The sequence below is a fragment of the Telopea speciosissima genome, chromosome 10 (genome assembly GCF_018873765.1).
Source record: "Telopea speciosissima isolate NSW1024214 ecotype Mountain lineage chromosome 10, Tspe_v1, whole genome shotgun sequence".
Lineage (NCBI taxonomy): Eukaryota > Viridiplantae > Streptophyta > Magnoliopsida > Proteales > Proteaceae > Telopea > Telopea speciosissima.
The window spans coordinates 45,639,982-45,658,266 of NC_057925.1; the positions used below are offsets into that span (position 1 = coordinate 45,639,982).

The window sequence follows — 18,285 nt, forward strand, 5'->3', positions numbered from 1 at the left end:
TGGATCGAATTCGAATTTTCGATTATCCATTTACAGCCCAGCCTCATAATTAATAAATACATATATTATATGCGTATTATACGCCTATTCGAACGTTTGGATGAAAAAAACACTGTATTACGTATAATATTTTAGAATCGAATAAATACGTGTATTTTAAGAATTGTCGAATGATACTCGAATAAAACACATATTATACGCATATTATACTTTTATATATATTTTATAAAAAAAAACACTAAAATCTATCTTAACCGTTAGATTAAAAAAACTTAAAATCTAATAAGAACCGTTAGATAAAAAAAACCAAACTCTATCTCTTCTTCCTCTTCGATTGCAGCGGCTGGTTCCCGATTCCCCTTCTCCATTCCTCTCCATCTCTTCTTCCTCTTCTTGCATTCTACGACTTCTGCCGGCGATTGCAGCGGTTCTTTTGCCGGCGATTCTTTTGCCTCATCTCCAGCGGCTGGTTTTGCGACTTCTGCCGGCGATTGCGGTGGCTGGTTCCCGGTTCCCCTTCTTTTTACACATTCTCTTCTCCAAAACCCGCAAAGGTAAAATCAAAACCCCCCATTAGCCAAAATAACTCATCTCCCCCCCCCCCCTTTCCAGCCTTCCCTCATCTTTTTTTTTTTTTTACATTACAAAAAGAAAAAGGGAGAATAGAAATAAAAACAAAAACAGAGTGGAAACCAAACACAAAAGACACCACCTTTCTAAACCCTCTAACCTAAATTGACGAAATAAATAAAAAGTCTAAAAAAGAAGAAGGTTTGGTTGCGGTTGGTGTTGCTTTTGCTTGCAGCCTTACTCCTCCTTGCTTCTTCTTTATTTTTGATGAGATGATTACATCAAACATACTTACATACATACATAATCATCATCTTCCCTCTCATCCCTCCTTACATACACACACCATTGATGAGTTCAAAAAAACCATCTATTTACAGTAAATAACAGAACCAATTCCCCTCTTATCTCTCTCCTCTATCTCCTCTATTGTGTCTCACTAAAATCCGATTAGATTATTTTAGCATATCTTCAATGTACTTGGGAAAGAATGGGGTTCTTACGTTTAGGCACATCAGTAAATGTTATTATTGTGTTTCTTAGGTGTACATGTCAATTACATCGTGAATATATGCCCGTATTTTTGCTCCCGGATTTTTACAGAGCAATCATATTATGCACGTATTAAACACTTACCATATTATTGCCGTTGCGTTTTATTGCATCGAATTTTTTGAAAAGTATTATTACAGTACAGTCCATTTGACTACCGTACATATCCGTTCTCGTATTGTTGCCGTTCCCAAACTTACTAACTATGCCCAACCCTACTCCAAAGTAACCCAAAATCCCAAACCCTATCTCCCCTCCCCCCTCCTCCTCCAACAAAAAATGTTGAATAAATCAGCAAAATTTCTTTTAATTTTGTTTCCATTCTGCCCCTTGTTTTTGTTGAAAATGACCTATCAGCAACCCACCCACCATCCTCTGCAGGTGTTAGGTGCAGCATAATGAGTGTAATTTTGTCTCTGTTTATGAATTACCCATTATACCCTCAAAGACTATTAAACCACACAGATTGAGTTACTTACAGAATCTTGTATTATAAATAGACAGAAGCAGCTGCGCAGTTGCACCATCTTCCTCATTTCCAACACCATCACCGCTGTAGCAGATGAAGTGGTGGTGGTGGTGGTGGCCGGAGAACATACCGGCTCTCATGGCATTGGTGGTTTATGTAGCTTGACGATGGAACTAGTGCAAGGCAGAACACTACCAGCTATGGTAGTAGTAGTATTAATAGTAGCCGTGATAAAGAGGGTGTGGTGCTGTCTCTCCTGAGCTTTTTCTTCTTCTCTTTATTTTTCTTCTTTTTACGTTTCATGAACATCATAAGTTTTTTCTTGACCTTGCAAGTCCGGAAGTTTAATCTTCTACTTCCTGGCCGCTCTCTACACCATTCACGGTGTTTCCATGCAAGGTCTCTCTTATGGGTTTATGGAACTCCTCCTCGCCTTACTATCCCTCCTGAGCTGCCTGGCCTTCTTTCTCTCTCTCTCTCTCAACTTGAGAGTTTACAATATGCATGAATGTACACTTGTCTCTTTTCTTTCTCAATTTATTTCTTTATTTGATGATCATTCTGTAACTAATTACAGAAACTATTAGTGTATGGAAGGAAATTTTCCTAATAAAGTAATTATAGCTTTTAAGATCAATGGGAATATTTTTTTTTTCTTCCACTTCTTCTGTTTGTTAAGGTATTTGAAGTTGGTATAATTTGGTGGGTGACTCTGTGTTTTTTCTTATGGTTAATTGGTCATTGTGTAGTGGTTGAGAAGTTAAATTAAGAAGCGTAAAATCAAAATCATGTGGTACATGGATTTTTATTAAAAAAAAATTTCTGGGTTTTGAACGAATACAGAAATAGAAATGGTGGCCACATGGGTTTAATTACAGGTCCTTAATTTCAATCATAAATTGTATTCCTGATACTAAAATTACATTTTATAGGTTCATTGGCACCATCAATTCGTTTCTTATAACAAAAATGCTTAAAATGGTCCATGTGAGCCCATTTCCAGCCAGGTCCAGTCCAACCACTGACCCCTATCAGTATTGTATCTGTATCCATTTCAATATTTTCAATAAGATGCTTTGAAACCTATTGTTGGGATAAGGCTGAGTTTGTTGTTGCTTTGAAACCTAATAAAAATATTTATGATGGTACTAATTCTGACTCTTCGATAGAGAGAATACATGATTTAGAATAGCCATGTATCAAATTTCGAAGTCTTAACTCAATTAAATTGCCTCCCATGTAATGTTCCAATCACAATTGTGAATAGTTTGAATTTTCAAAGCTCTATTTTACCACTTAGCAAATCAAATTCAATTAGATTGAAATTTGACATGTGAGCAGAACAAGGATTCAAAAATCAGGATCAGATCGGCCAATTCTACGGTCGATCCTGATTCTGGCCTATCTGGCTCAGCAGATTCCTTTCCAAAAACTATAGTTATAACATATGTGGGCGGATACTACCGATAGGGCTGCAACAGGGTTGGATTGGACCGGGCCTTTTAAAACCCGATCCAAACCCTGAGTCCCCTTACCTGGGCCCAAGCCCGATCCTGTCCTGATTCAGGGCAAACAAAAATTCCACCTTAAACCGCCCTCAGGGTCGGGCGGGGGTAACCTTGATTGGCCTTGACCATGGAGAAGGGGGGGGGGGGGGAGGGAGATGCATGGGCTGGCCAAGTTGAAAAGAAGAAGAAGAAGACAGGGTTGGATTGGGCCAGACCAAGCTCATCCCGAGGTCTCACTCCTGACCTGGTCAGGCCCCAACTCAGAACCGAAAATTTTCAACCCTAACACACACTCAAGACCAAGGTATCTCAGCCAGGCCCTGTTTGGATGGCGGGCTGAGGGGTCAGGCCCTTGAGGCCAAACTTGCACCCCTACTAACCGATTCCAACTGATCCGGATCTTGATTCCTAATTTTTAAACCCAAGAGTACGGAACCTTTGGTCTACCTATTTGAAAAATGTGAGCCCAACCAATTTGCCCCGTGTAGGATATTTGAGCATCCTTAATAAGCTTCTCAAACGCTTTGAGATACTTGATATCTTTAACAATGAGCTTATGATTATCGATAAATTAACTATGCAGTTAACGGAATGGCCTCAAACACTTAGTGCCATGCATCGAGGTTTGAACTGTTAGATTCAAACAATTCTTTTTTTTTTTTTTTTTTTTTGGTGCTAAGCTCCACACAGGGCTAGACAAAAAACCCACTGAGGACCTGATAGGGACCCACTGGAGGGGCCAGTGACCTATAAGGTACCCCACTAGGCTACAAAAGATGGGGGTGTAGGAGAGTCGAACTCTCGACCTTCCCTAGACTTGGCTAGATCCAACTGTCTAACAGCCTGCCTGCCGTATTAAAATCCTCTACAATAACGGCAGGGCAGCGGTGCACATCCAGCAGCACAGCAGAGGCCAGGCGGCACTGCAGAGGATCCTGGTCCCCTGCCTGCCACTGCCACTGCCACTGAGGTAGAAGTTCATCCCCAAATTCAGGCAATTCATTTAGCCCACCTATTCAAAACAAATGCACCTGCCCATGGACTAATTAAATCACTGCACCCCATTGACCATAAGGGAATTTGGTCCATGTGAAAAATATATAAACAAAAGATGGAACCACTAAACATACCAAGCTTCCTCATCTTTCAACATTCCATTACAAACAGTTACAGATTCTCGCGGAGACAAATAAACATCATCTGTGGGAAAGTAAATATTTAGCAAAAGGGGAAAAATACAAATTTCACCTGCCTTTTATTTCACCACCCAAAAAAAGCTATCCATGCCTTCCTACACCCACCACATGTATCTCCAAATAGCCTAGCCCACTCCACAGAATTGCAGGTGAAAAGTGGGGGAGAGGAGGCACATCTGCGAAAAAATTCCTTCAAAAGGAACAAAGCACCTGGAAAAATAAAAAACAAAAAAGGGAAAGGGTGGGGGGGGGGGAGGGGAGGGAGATTTAATCAGATTGCTCATGTTGCGGCTCTGAAGAAGACGATGAGTTGTGCATTGGGGAGGTTCCTTGTGGTGGGTCTTCTGGAGCTTTCAAATCTGGATTCTGGTTTTTGGTGTTTGTAGCCTCGGATTTTGTGATCCGATCAGGCAACCTTGATGACTTGGATGGAGAAGTTTCAGATGAACGGACCATTGGTGAATTTCTTTGGTATGCAAAGAGAGGTTGATCTGGTATAGATAGAGCAGGCAGGCTCATGCTGTAGTTATAGTATCCTGTCAAGGGGTGATCAAATTTGCAAGTTGGACCATACTTGCAGATTCCATACATACTGTAGAAAGTGCAAACTGCCTGACCCTACAAGTAAAAGAACATAAAGTTAGTCATCAAGGGGAGGAGGTGTATTAATGCGACTGAAAGGGCATGGCACTTACAGGTCTAAGGGGAAGGCCAAGGGGACCCAGGGTACTTGTAGCCAATGGAGCAATCCTCTCTTTTGGATGATTGTACTTGCAAGTGGATCCAAATTTGCAGCTTCCAGTCTTCATGAAATACTGGCATTCCGGCTGGTCAGGTCTCTCAGGGAAATGTGAGGCAGATGTCGATAACAAGTGCATCTGCCCACTGGAACCTGACTCAAGCTGAGGCTTAGAGTTGAAAACCATATTGGACCCAAGAACATCGGTAGATGGTACAGTGCTCATGGTTCCCTGATTGGCAAACAAAAACATAAATTAGATCGTACTTCACATCAATAGAGCCCATGAATGGGGTTTTGAACATCAAACCGGTTCACAAATTGTAGACCCAACTGGGTTCACAATAACCACCTAGGAAATCTGCAAATCTTTGCACTACTCAAGAAAAGAACTTGATAGGTCAGACTGAACGAATTCCAGGTGTAGTATATTATGTGGGAAACAACAAATGATGGGGCATAAAAACCACGCAATTGCATTACAAGTAATGTAATATAGATGACAGATCATCTTTTAGTTTTAAAACCTTATATTATTGCATAATTTTAATTGCAACACTCTATCACATTAAAATTGGAAGACAAAATAGATACATAAGAGTTTTCTAAAATTAATGGGTGTGGCATTAGGTCCTTAGGACTCTTCTGTGCATCCCTTCCATATGTTGCAAAGTGAATCATGGTTCAGCTTATATACAGCTTAGCAGTTGTCTAACTCCAAAATGAGGGCAGTTTAAAGGAGTCCAACTGTCCAACTTGGCACCAGCAAAAAAAAAAAAGGGGGGGGGGGGTCCAACTTCATGGAAGTTGATCTTTTAAATGGGAGGTTCTTTAGTTTAATAAATGTTAGTAATATTTGAGAGCAACAACTTAAAAAGATGCTGCTGTGCAAGCATGTAAGAAGCTGGTTGTTGGATGAACTCTCTTCTTTTACTTTTTGTGTTTCCTTTTTTTCCTTCAGCTTTGGTGATCAAGGCATCAGGTACTTATAATGGAGTTTCCATCATCTGTTCATTTTTTTTACTTATCAGGTGTTATAGGGCGCTTCTAAGTACACTTTCCTTCCATCTTTAACACCTAACTTAACATTCCCCCTGGCAAAAAAGCACAACTACAAATGGTACCACACCCCGATGAATAGCAAATCACCAGTTTTCATCATTGCAACAGATTAAATTCTTTCGGAAAAGGGATCGTGTAAACAGATCTGACAAGATTAATATGCGAATCTAGAATATAGCATTCCTTCACAGCCAAAGATGTCAATAATAGATTACCTAGACAAATAGTTAAAAGAAATTTTCACCCAAGAAGTAATAGTTACATTCAATAGCTCATGGATATTCATATCAATTATCATCATATACTATGATATAAAACATTCACAATGTAATGTAAGACTAGAACCAGAATAGGTCTAATCCCAGGCAGGATCAAATAGAAAAACCTTCAAAGTCATATGAGAAAGAGGCATGAACCATATATCTCAGAGAGGTCATATTTCTTGGGTAGGTAGTAGTGGAATGGTTTCATTATCTAAAATGAAGAACATTTCCCACAAAACGATCAGTCCAATAATACCAGAACAATGGGATCTCAAATTGGTTGGATGAGAATGATGAGATCTCAAATTGGTAACCACAAGTGAACAAGAGAAATAAATAATAGAATCCTTCAAATCATTGACCTGTTGAAGCTGCAATTGAAGTTGAATAATCTCTTGAAGAATTAAGTTGAACTCCCCAATAGAAGAAACCAATGCAATGATCTTGATGTAGTAATCTTCAAGAAATCGATGTGACAATCAGTTGAAAGAAATCCCACAAGCTTGTAGCACTCTTGAACTCGATTTTACTGAAACTAGGGTTTGGAATCAAGAATCTATGGAAGGGGATGGGGGAAGGTTGGGGTTGGCTAGCTCAGCCTGGGCATCTCACCCATCCTATCTCAGGATTTTCACAAAGGCTCAAGCCAATATTTATTAATCAAATTCGTGTACAATGTTGGCCTCCCTTATGAACTTATATAGAAGACTCATAAATAGACTAGACACTAAAAATGAAAGGCCTAACCCAATCCTTAACTAATAAGATATCCTAAATTGACTAGGAAAGTCAAATAATAAAGAAAACAGACTAAAAATAGGACTCTAACTAAACTAACGAAGCAAATTCCGTTTTCCTACTTTCTACCCCTATTTTAGGCTCATTAAATTGGCCAATTACATAGTAAACCCATGGGATCAAAAGCCCAAAACCTACATAACCCAACCCAAAGCTTATTTTCATAAAATAAGCCCTCTAAGTGACTTATCTACATCAATTCTCCCCCAACTTAGAAAAAACTCGACCACGAGAATCTTCACGTGGTGCACGTCCGTATTCGAACCAGAGCACAATTCAGGCAGCTCCTTGATAATACAAATGTAATCGTGTAGACAAGAAAGACGTTCTTCAAGGTACTTCGAAGGAATAACAAACTCCACGTGCTCAGCTTCAATATCCTCGGATGTATCCATGGGATCATCCACATATGTATCGGCAACCATTACAGCTTCAAACTTCAAATCTTTCTGTACAAGTGCTACACCTTATTCTTCACTAACTGTCAAGAACTCCGTGTAAGGTAATGCTAGTAACAACTTTTCAACATGTTGTCCTTTACTCGTGATTGCACTTGTTTGCTGTTGAAGGCTTTTACATTCCTCCTTTGTTGGTTGCTTCTCAATAATAGGCTTCAACAGTTGTTGGCGCTTGGCTTGGGCAACCTTCAATCTTGGTTTCATGGCTGGCACGTTGAGTGGATTAAGTACCAATGGTTTTCCCTTAAAATCAAAGAAACATTGGTACTTGGTATCTCCCACCAACATATTATTGTCATACATCCATGGTCGTCCAAGTAAGACATCAGCCAATACCATGGGTATGATGTCGCACCAAACATCTTCATATTCTCCCAATTTTAGCGGTACCGAACATCGTTGATTTACCTCCAAAGTATTATTGTTGAGGAGGGAAACTTTATAAGGTTGTGGATGAGCCTCTATTTTCAACTTTCCTGCTATGACGAAGGCTTGAGATACAGCATTTACACAGCTTCCACTATCCATGATCACCTGTAATATCAAAGGTCCACTAGCCATTAAAGTATAAAAAATACAATGTCAGCGCCAATCCTCACCTTTTGCTTCTGTAACAAAATTCTATTCACCACATTGACTTCATAAATCTCTTCAGTATCATCATCCAAGAGGTCATCATCATTGACACCATCAAGGACTGCATTGACAGCCCAATCATCAACGACCTGAGGCTCGCAAATCTGTACATCGGGGTTAGCTTCCATACCCTCAATGACTGAATTTAACGTCTTCATGGCTGGCCAATGTAGGCTCTAATATCAAATAATGTAAGACTAGAACCAGATTAGGTCTAATCCCAAGTAGGATCAAATAGAAAAACCTCCAGAGTCATAGGAGAAAGAGGCATGAACCGTATATCTCATAGAGGTCATAAATCTTTGGGTTGGTAGTAATGGAATGGTTTCATTATCTAAAAGGAAGAACATTTCCCGCAAAAAAACCAGTCCAATAAAACCAAAACAATAGGATCTCAAATTGGTTGGAAGCATAGTTATCAAGGTGGGAAGGCGACCATGGCGTTTTAGAGTGTCAAAATTCGAGGCGACACCGCCATGGCGGCAAGGTGGCCGCCATGGCGCCCAAGGCGTCCAAGGCGACCAAGGAGCCTGGACGCTATGGCGACGCCTTGATAACTATGTTGGAAGAGAATGATGAGATCTCAAATTGGTTGGAAGAGAATGCTGAGATCTCAAATTGGTAACCACAAGTGAACAAGAGAAATAAATAATAGAATCCTTCAAATCAGTGACCTGTTGAAGCTGCAATTGAAGTTGAATAATCTCTTGAAGAATTAAGTTGAACTCCCCAATAGAAGAAACCGATGCAATGATCTTGATGTAGTAATCTTCAAGAAATCGATGTGACAATCAGTTGAAAGAAATCCCAAAAGCTTGTAGCACTCTTGAACTCTATTTGGCTGAAACTAAGGTTTGTAATCAAGAACTGATGGAAGAGGATGGGGGAAGGTAGGGGTTGGCAATCTCAGCCTAGGAATCTCACCCATCCTATCTCAGGATTTTCACAAAGGCTCAAGCCAATATTCATTAATCAAACTCGTGACAATGCAGGCCTTCCTTACGAACTTATATAGAAGACTCATCAATAGACTAGACACTAAAAATGAAAGGCCTAACCCAATCCTTAACTAATCCTAAATTGACTAGGAAAGTCAAATAATAAAGAAAACAGACTCAAAATAGGACTCTAACTAAACTAAAGAAGCAAATCCCGTTTTCCTACTTTCTACCCCTATTTTAGGCTCTCTGTAAATTGGCCAATTACAAGTAAACCCATGAGATCAAAAGCCAGACACCAACATAACCCAACCCAAAGCTTATTTTCAATAAAATAAGCCCTCTAAGTGACTTATCTACATCACAATGAGAACAACGAAGCTGGAAGAAAGAAGGTTCTCTTTTTTTTTTGGGGGGGGGGGGGGGGGGGGGTGGGGGTGGGGCAATCACTTGGAGTAGGGAGAAGAAAATGGAAAGACTTATACAGAATAAAGCAATGTGGAATTAAATGAAGCACTTCTATTGGTGGTGGGAAGGGGTAGGCAAAATGAACAGCATTCTAGTGGCCAATGTGAAAAAAAAGGAACCTCTTGGGGCAAGAAAAGATACAGCAACATATTGTCAACGACCAGAAATCTAATGAAGATAATTCCCAACTAAAAGGTAGCAAAAAATTAAATTTATTTACCCAAAAAGTAAAAAGAAAAAACAATTTACTGATGAACATAAGTAATTTGGGAAAGGTTATTAGGACATTGATGAAGTAAGAGTACATAGAACATCCAGGTGATGATTTTGACAGGCAAAGAATTTATTGCGAGAACGAGGTCGAAGAGACCATCAAATAAAAAAGGTACACTTCATTTTGTTTGGATGGGCTTTACAAGGACAAATGTAAGTATATTATAATTACAAGGATAAAATATAATAAAAAGTAAGACCAGTAGGAAATGACCTAATCTAGAACCAAAAAACCTTCAAGAGGGCAGGTTCAGGTTACAAAATATGCTATTACTAAGAAAAACATCCATACATAGAAGACATCAAACCTGACCTACTCTTAGTTCCCTTGATTTAGTTGTGTCAGAGAAAATGGACATGACTACAGACTACAGGTTAAATCATGGGTATACAGGATAGTTGCAAATCAAACCTGCAAGTAAATCATCCATGTATACCACAAATGACCTGCTCCTAGTACAACATTACAGTCAGACTAAAAGGAAAAAGATTATTATTGGGAGATAATGGTATCAATGTCAAGCCAAAGAGTCCAACATAATAATACTAACAAGTCTTGTCCATTTTTTCTTTAAATTGGTTTGGAGGTATTTATGTCAGAACTAACCAAATTTTAGACAAGATATGAGAATTTGGATTGACTGAGAAAAAAGTTCAAATTTCTGGACTTCAAATGAAATAATTGCTGTGTTGCCCCCTTCTGTTTTTCTTATATTGAATTTGTCACTGCTTCAATCATTTTCCCATGCTTGTATGTCTCATCAATTCTCAATTATTTTAAAAGGAGATTCAATCCATATTTATCAGGAAAAGGGGAGAGAAAAGTAAGTGCTAGAGAAGCAGTTTTGTAATAATAATTCATTATATTATTGGCACAAGCTCAACCGGAAGTAGAACAACATGCCCTCCAATAACTGCCATGCGGCAGTTCAGATGGGACTAAAATTTTGTGTATAGGTGAATCCCAAGGTCCTCTGCTCACCAATCAAGTTTCAGCCCACTTCATGTTTGCCAAGTGGCAAAACAAGGTATTTAGAAAATAACGGACTGGCAAGGGACTACAAAGGGGTGCATGGACATACAGAGGAGGGTTTGCCTACATTGAGAGGATACATTGAATCTCAGACTGAAATTTGAAATGTAGCCAATTCACATCATTTCCTAAACATCCAATGGTCAGAATTTCCAGATCACTCTTCCACGTGACAAAAAAAACACAGGGCATGCTGATCTACTTCCAGGTGAGGGCATGCTGGAATACTTTTCCCCTTTCAATATTAGCTGATAAAAAATGCATGTGCTAGACATTTAATTTCTTCAGAATATATGGAGGGATGCTTTAGAGTCAATGGTTTTATGACAAGCGGACAAGAATAGGAATAGAAATGCAGTTAAGTTGATGACCAAGAGATAAAGTGCAATTTCAAGCAAAAAGTCGATGCCAAGACATTTGGCCCTCTTGAGGCAAAACATTGACTAGTCAATGACTAGTCAACAACAAAAATAAGATGATGGTGTTTTTAAATTAAGGAAATAAGATACGAACGGCAATGAATACCATAACTATGCAATAAATTTTACCATAAACATACCACAAATGAATGGAATATCAGTGTATCAAGGTAGTGAATGCCAAAAGAAAAACTGAATAATAACAATCATGTTTTGGTGGCTGAATGACCAGAAAAAATAAAGTGTACAAAATTATAACCAAATAACAAGGCCAAGAGCCCAAATGGTAAATAGCTAGAAGTAATGGACTAGTCCAACCTAGTGATCAAGCCCAAGATGTCATAGTCACACCCCAGCAACCATTTACTTGTTGGTAGTGCTCATTTATGAATGTCTGTCAGTCATGCCCCAAAACACTAAGGCAAGTGACTACTGCCTCAGTAACACTTCGATAACAAGACCAGAACAACCATTTTCTCATCTCAGTTCAATCATAAATACGGATAAATTAACGAGGATATTGGTCAAAGAATTAAAGCAGGGTGGATAAAATGAAGAGGATCGTCTGAAGCATAATGATGTCTCATCAACAAATTCCATAAACCAAAGCACAATTTGGTAAGACAGGTATCTGGCCATCAATGATATGTAGAGCTAAGTGTGGGGCAGTAAAGAAATACATTATATATATATAATGAGTGTGGCTAAGATGATAATCATGAGATCAAGGATTTACCACTTGGTATTGGTGATGAGATTGGACTGCCCTGATCCTGATCCGATTGGCCAATCTGGCCTGATTCTGCTCAATCTTTGGTCGATACTGGGAGGAGTTGCCAAGTATCAGATGGACTGGTGTCAGCGGATCCTAATACTTGAAACCAGGCTTGAGATTGCTAAGTGGCTAAACTAAGATGATGTTGCAAATGGATGAACTCAACGACAGTTTAAACTAGAACCATAGATGACAAGTTGAAGGAAAGCTAATTGAGATGGTATCATGCAGACAAAGCCTGATGAACTACTAGTTAGGAGGATCAGTTTCTGATCTGGCACAAATTGGAGGTGGCAAAAGGACAAGTGGAAACAAGCAATGACCTGGGCTGCATTGGTGAGAAAAGACAAAGGCTTATTAGCTAACAAAAGATATGGCCCTAAACAGAGTGGAAAAGCAGAGCAAGGATTCGACTAGAATACACTATTAGTACTTAGAAGGGTTGGACATGAGTAAACCTCCTATCTTGAAGTGTTCGTGTATCATAGCCATGTTGCATGAAGCTTAGCAATTTTATCAACTCACTAAGCCTTATCCCAACTACTTGGGGTCAATGTACTGAGGCTTATGCCGTTGCATTATATCTGTAAACTATGTGGACATTAATTAATAATAAGCAGACATCATAGAAAATAATGGTTTCAAATGCAAGCTTACATCTCCCTACACCCCTCTTCCTCCCCCCCCCCCCCCTCCAAAAAATAAAATAAAATAAAAAAGGCAATAACTAACATAACTGAATTCTTACAAAGATAGAAACAACAAGAAGTTGCATATAAAATCAAGCATAGGGCAAAGGTTGGAGAAGGCAAGGGGCAGAGAGAGAAAGGCCATGATGAACATTGCAGAAAAGTGGCATTTCAGAGGAAACCATTTTCATTAGAACATGGAGTTTATCTTAATATAAGGATTCCTTTTTATTTGGTCGAAATTAATACAATGATTCCAAGTTAATAATTAACCAATTCAGTTGAAGAGACAAGCTACCGACCGTATATGTGTTCCAGCCTTGCTGTGTGGAAATGATGCCTTGCGAAGGAGAAAGAACAACAGGCATGTAGGTCTGAGGACCTTGCATGCGTGGACCAGATATGTACGGTGCTCGTGGTAAAGACCATGCTGGAAGTCCACCTACATAAGGAAGACCTGATAGAGGAGCCACTGATGAACCTGTAGATCCATAGGTTGCAGGCCCAGTTACAGGTAACACAGCCCCAAGTGCTGTAGGCTGGGGATGATGAAACTTGCAAGCCATTCCGAATTTACAAGCCCCAGTTCGCATGTAATATGGACATGATTTCTCTTCCTATAATAGAATAATAGTCATTAACAAGTGCCATGATGAAACAATATAAACCAATCAATTACATAAATTTCGACAATAGGATGCAAGCACTAGCAAAACGTAGGAACCTGACGCATAGGTAGACCTAAAACATTCAAAGGAACCTGTCCTGCATCATGTCTATCACGTGGGTGATGATATTTGCATGTTGCTCCAAATTTGCAGGTTCCCGTCTTCAGGAAATACTGCAATAGACAGGTGAAAAGCAAAGAACCACAGATTACAAAGATTGTATTTTCTTAAAGCATAACTTCTGTCTTCTACATAAAAATCCATATACAACAGAGGCTAGTGTAGGACTGCAACACATTCAATCTTCAATTTATGAGGTTACTTATGCAATCTCCTTTTCTCAAAGAGTTAGAAATATTTAAGAGGACAAACAAGCCAGATTGGGACCTCCTTTTTTATGATCTTTCTTAGGTCTTGCAGAAAGGGTCCTCAATTTCCCCTGTAAATATCCTTAGAATAAGAAGCTTCTGAACTGAATTCTTTTGTCCACCTCCTAAACACGTTCAAATACTTAAGAGGAAGAACACACTAGATCAAACCAGTTACTCCTTTCATGATTTTCCAACATTAGATCATTCAGAAAGAGTAGTGATACCCATCATTATGCATGATAGGCCATTAGAGGAAAAGCCAACAGGAGCAAAAGAACCACCGAGCCATGAAGGGTATGTGAATTATCAATATGAGTTGAATTATGCTGGTGAATTTTAAGAAATCCCAATACGTCATCTCCTTTTATAAAATGAAATAACCATAACAACTATTTGCTCTCTTCAATAGTCAAACAAGCTTTATAGAAGACAAGATAAGATCAAAGGGAAAGAGTAAACTATTCTGGTACAGAAAATATCCAGATCCTTAATGAACAAATTACAATCTAGGCATCCAATTGAGTTCACCTGTCAAACCATGTGAAAGAAGATCATCATACCATTGTATTTATTCACAATTTCTCCAGTAGGAACACCATTTGGAATAAATCTACGATGAAATTCAGTTTTTTAACCAATTCTTAACTAAAAAAAAAAAAGAGGCAACAAAAAATGAGATTTATAGAAAAAATAAAAGAAAAACTAGGGAACCAGTTCCATCATAAAATAAGCCAACAACTTCCCAACACAAGAATTGCCTTCCAAACATCTTAAGACATGACTCAGACTCTCTCAATCAACAATGAAACACACATGTAGCCTATAATTGAATAAAAATATTAAACACTAACAATTTTTTTAAACACCATAGAATATGCTCCCAGCACAAAGAATAACAAAGTTTTTAACTAGAAAGATCGGAGGACAGATAAGGTAGGGATATGAATATCCTACTCCTCTTCGCCAAATTTCATTTTATGTTACCTGGACATTTCAGATAATGAACTGTATGAATGGCTGCCAAAGCATATAAGCCAATAAGAATGCAATAAAATAGAATCTTTCTCACACCCAAGTTGTATCCTTCGCTGTGTCCAGGTAACATAGGATCTCATCAGAGTTGGTTAGATTCTAGTTTCTTCGTGCCCAAAACTTCAGCTTCCTCCAGACAAAAATGAACCGCGACATTGTTCTGGTGATATTATATGAGATAGAGGCAGAGGAATATATTTATGTGCTTCCCGTGTTAAATTTCAGTGCAGTTGAATACTTTAAGCTTAAAAGTTCTACCATGGACAGTAACCATTTTCTGCATGGACCAGGCAATTCAACATTAAACCAACCAGTTAGTGGTTCACCCTGCCGAGTAAGAGGGGTTCAACCATCTAGTGTGCTCCAGTTTTTAAGAATTAATTATGCCATATGACTTTACATTACATTAATCCTTGCAATGAATCTAGCTTTAATTATAAGTTCTGAGCTATATATGTTTAACAGCAAAATATCATGGCGGAAAAATGGCATACAGCAAAAGGACCGAACCACTCATAATATCAGAGCAAAAGATCCAGTAGGAAGTGAACACTCTCAGTTGGTGAAAACAATATACCTGGCAATCAGGTTGTCCAATTCTTTCAGGGAGTTCACCTCTGTGCAGAGCAGCCTGTAAAAACAGAAGGGCTAAAACTGGTTGGAACATTTAAATTACTGTCAGAAAGCACAGCCGAGTTTAAGCAAGTTCAAAGTGGATGGTCATTTGGACATCTCACACCTTAAAACATCCTACCAATAAATGCAACTATGCTAAAGCAAATAATTGCTCACCAGTTTTGATTCAACAGTGCTTACAGAAATTGAGAGAGAGTTTTGAAGGCAAATTTTAAATAGACAGAGAACTGCAAAATGTCAGATTGGTAAAACAAGATGGTGTTCATACATGCCCAGTATAAGCAGGATGGTTAAAGCGACAATTGCTTCCATATCCACATAACCCTGTCTTCAAGTAATATATGCAGTCAGGTTCACCAGGCCGATCCGGATAAGGGCTCGAGTACGCAGCAACTCCCTCATGATTATCATTGGTCTGAATTTTCAAGCGCCACATGGCTTCTGCAGATAACGAGAATGAGAATCACCAAATTTGCAGTATTTCAGTATCATATACAATGCATCAATTAAGATAATCATAAAAAGAATAAAGAGCTAAATATACACCATCATAAAGCAGAAAGGTACACAAAAGATCAGCCCAAATCGAACGAAACATGCAAATGACATTCAACAATTTTCGCATTAGAAGCTTGTACTAAAGATGCATTGCAGCTCTACCCATTAATACGGAACAGATAAAGTACATCCAAGACAATCAAAACAATCAGAATTCCATTCTAATCAGAGATCAACCCAAACAAAGCGACATACAGATTCACAATACTATAATTCAATAAGGTTGTAATTAGATTTCCACAAAGGAATAAGAAAGAAATCGAGATCAAATTACCTTCCATGTTATCGACCGAAGCATTAGACGAAGCCGATACACCATTATTCAGAACCTGCCAACTATCCGGCATCGATGAAAAGCTATTCCCAAACCAAAACCCTCAGTCCTCGATCGCTAATCAAGCGATTACCCGCCAAATTCCCTTTCAGAAGAAGATCATAAATATCCCCCTTACCACCACCAACATCGACAATTAAAAGGTATAGAAATTTCTCAAAATTTCTCCCCTTTAATACAGCATTCAAACAGTTCAAACCGAGAAAACGTTACCTCACCTTGATCAATCCCTCACTTCATCAACATTCCAACAAAAAAACAAGATAAGAAACTGGATTTCAACCAAAAAAAACCACCAATTCAATCCCAAAACGAACTAAATTGACGGGAGAAAAATCGTAGAATAAAAAAAGATAACTCCAAAATAAGATCGCTCTTCGCTTTCTCGTATCGTGAAGAACTGAAACTAAAAAAATTCGATAAATCAATTGATGTGCGTGTCTCTAGTACCACTTTATTTCGGATTCAAAGTTGAGAAAATTGGTAACTTTTTTTTTTTCCTTTTTTCTGTCCGCTTTATTAATATCAGAGAGAGAGAGAGAGACAGAGAGAGAAACCAAAGTATGAAAAGGGTTCCTTTTTTCTCTTTCTTCTTCTTCTTCTTCTTATTCTATGCTTTTGCATTTCTCTACCTAGTCCTTGGTTAGAACTGTACGTATGCAATAATTAAATCAAAAATAATTTCTTAATTTTTAACCTAATTCTTTAAATAAATTATTTAAAGGACTTAAGAGTTACAATAAAATAATAAACAAAAAAGATCGACGTAAATGCGCGCGAAACCGCTCAGGGTCGCGTAAGAGGTGGTAAGCCGTTGGATTTGAGAAACTGTGGGACCCCAACTGGGGGATCAACGCGTCGATTTTTTATTCGTAGTCTCACTCCGTGTAGAGTGTGGGTCCCACTCACCATTTCACTCTTTGAGAGTGGATTTTCACCGGCGATTAATGCGCCGCGGTCTCTCAAGCACCTCTTCCCTACCGCTCGTGCCCTGAAGACGTGGGGAAGACGAGAACGACCCTTCTGTCCCTTAAATTACAAAATTACCCCCTACATTTCCTTACAAGCCCTTCTGATGAATTGACCAAATTATCCCTGCACTCTGTATATATATATAATTCTGTTTACTGAAAGTAGAAATTCTATTATTTACTATTTTTATTAGAAAAAGAGGAACTTTTTGTCATCATAACTCATGTCAGCGCATATTCTAATCAATCTACACCATTCAATTTGTGGGCCCCACAACAACTTGGACTTCTGACTCCCTGACTCCTGATAGAGACCTTAATTGTACTAAATAAAAGTATAATAGTATAAAGCATATATAATTATGGGAATAAGCTATGTTTAAAATATATAATAATAATTAATAAATGTATTGGTGTCATATGGAGACACGTGGCAAACATGAGATAAGTGCATATGATTCAACGGGTCAAACCAAGTAGATTTTGTGGGGCATGACAAAAAATAAAAATCAAAGGTCAGAGAATGATGCTAACCATGGAGGATCTAAAAACACTTTTTTTTTTTGTTTTTTCTAAACATAAGTCACGCTTTCTAAAAGAAATAAAGAAATCCCAAAAAAGATTAATGAAATGATGATATGATTAAGGAATGGTTTAATATTTGTAATCCAATCAATTGGGGCTGATATTAGGTCTAGTCTAGAGAGTTCCTTCCCTTTAGGACCAAACTATTTCTGGTCCCGCTTTCAAATCTATCACCAAAGTCCAATTTGAGCATGTTTAAGAATTCTCCCAATTTTATCAACTTCACTAATAAAACTAGGGGAGCAAGTTTGGCTTATTGAGCCCGAGCCCGAGCTTGAGCCTGA

At 38.5% G+C, this 18,285-nt stretch overlaps 1 protein-coding gene across 3 annotated transcripts; it reads right to left on the reverse strand.

Annotated features, from left to right (window-relative positions):
- Positions 1-4,200: 4,200 nt before the first annotated feature.
- On the reverse strand, positions 4,201-17,007 carry LOC122642685 (zinc finger CCCH domain-containing protein 66). Of its 3 annotated transcripts, XM_043836238.1 has the most exons (9): positions 16,593-17,006; positions 16,386-16,554; positions 15,822-15,994; positions 15,495-15,548; positions 13,571-13,687; positions 13,149-13,463; positions 4,991-5,266; positions 4,547-4,913; positions 4,201-4,514 (listed from the first exon to the last, which is right to left on the reverse strand). In XM_043836238.1, exons 2-8 carry the CDS (start codon positions 16,456-16,458, stop codon positions 4,563-4,565), a joined length of 1,359 nt encoding a protein of 452 aa, XP_043692173.1. In that variant the 5' UTR covers positions 16,459-16,554; positions 16,593-17,006; the 3' UTR covers positions 4,201-4,514; positions 4,547-4,562. The 3 variants fall into 3 exon arrangements, with proteins under 3 accessions (XP_043692173.1, XP_043692174.1, XP_043692172.1); XM_043836239.1 differs by having other exon boundaries at positions 4,201-4,913; positions 15,495-15,552; positions 15,826-15,994; positions 16,593-17,007; XM_043836237.1 differs by having other exon boundaries at positions 4,201-4,913.
- Positions 17,008-18,285: the final 1,278 nt, after the last annotated feature.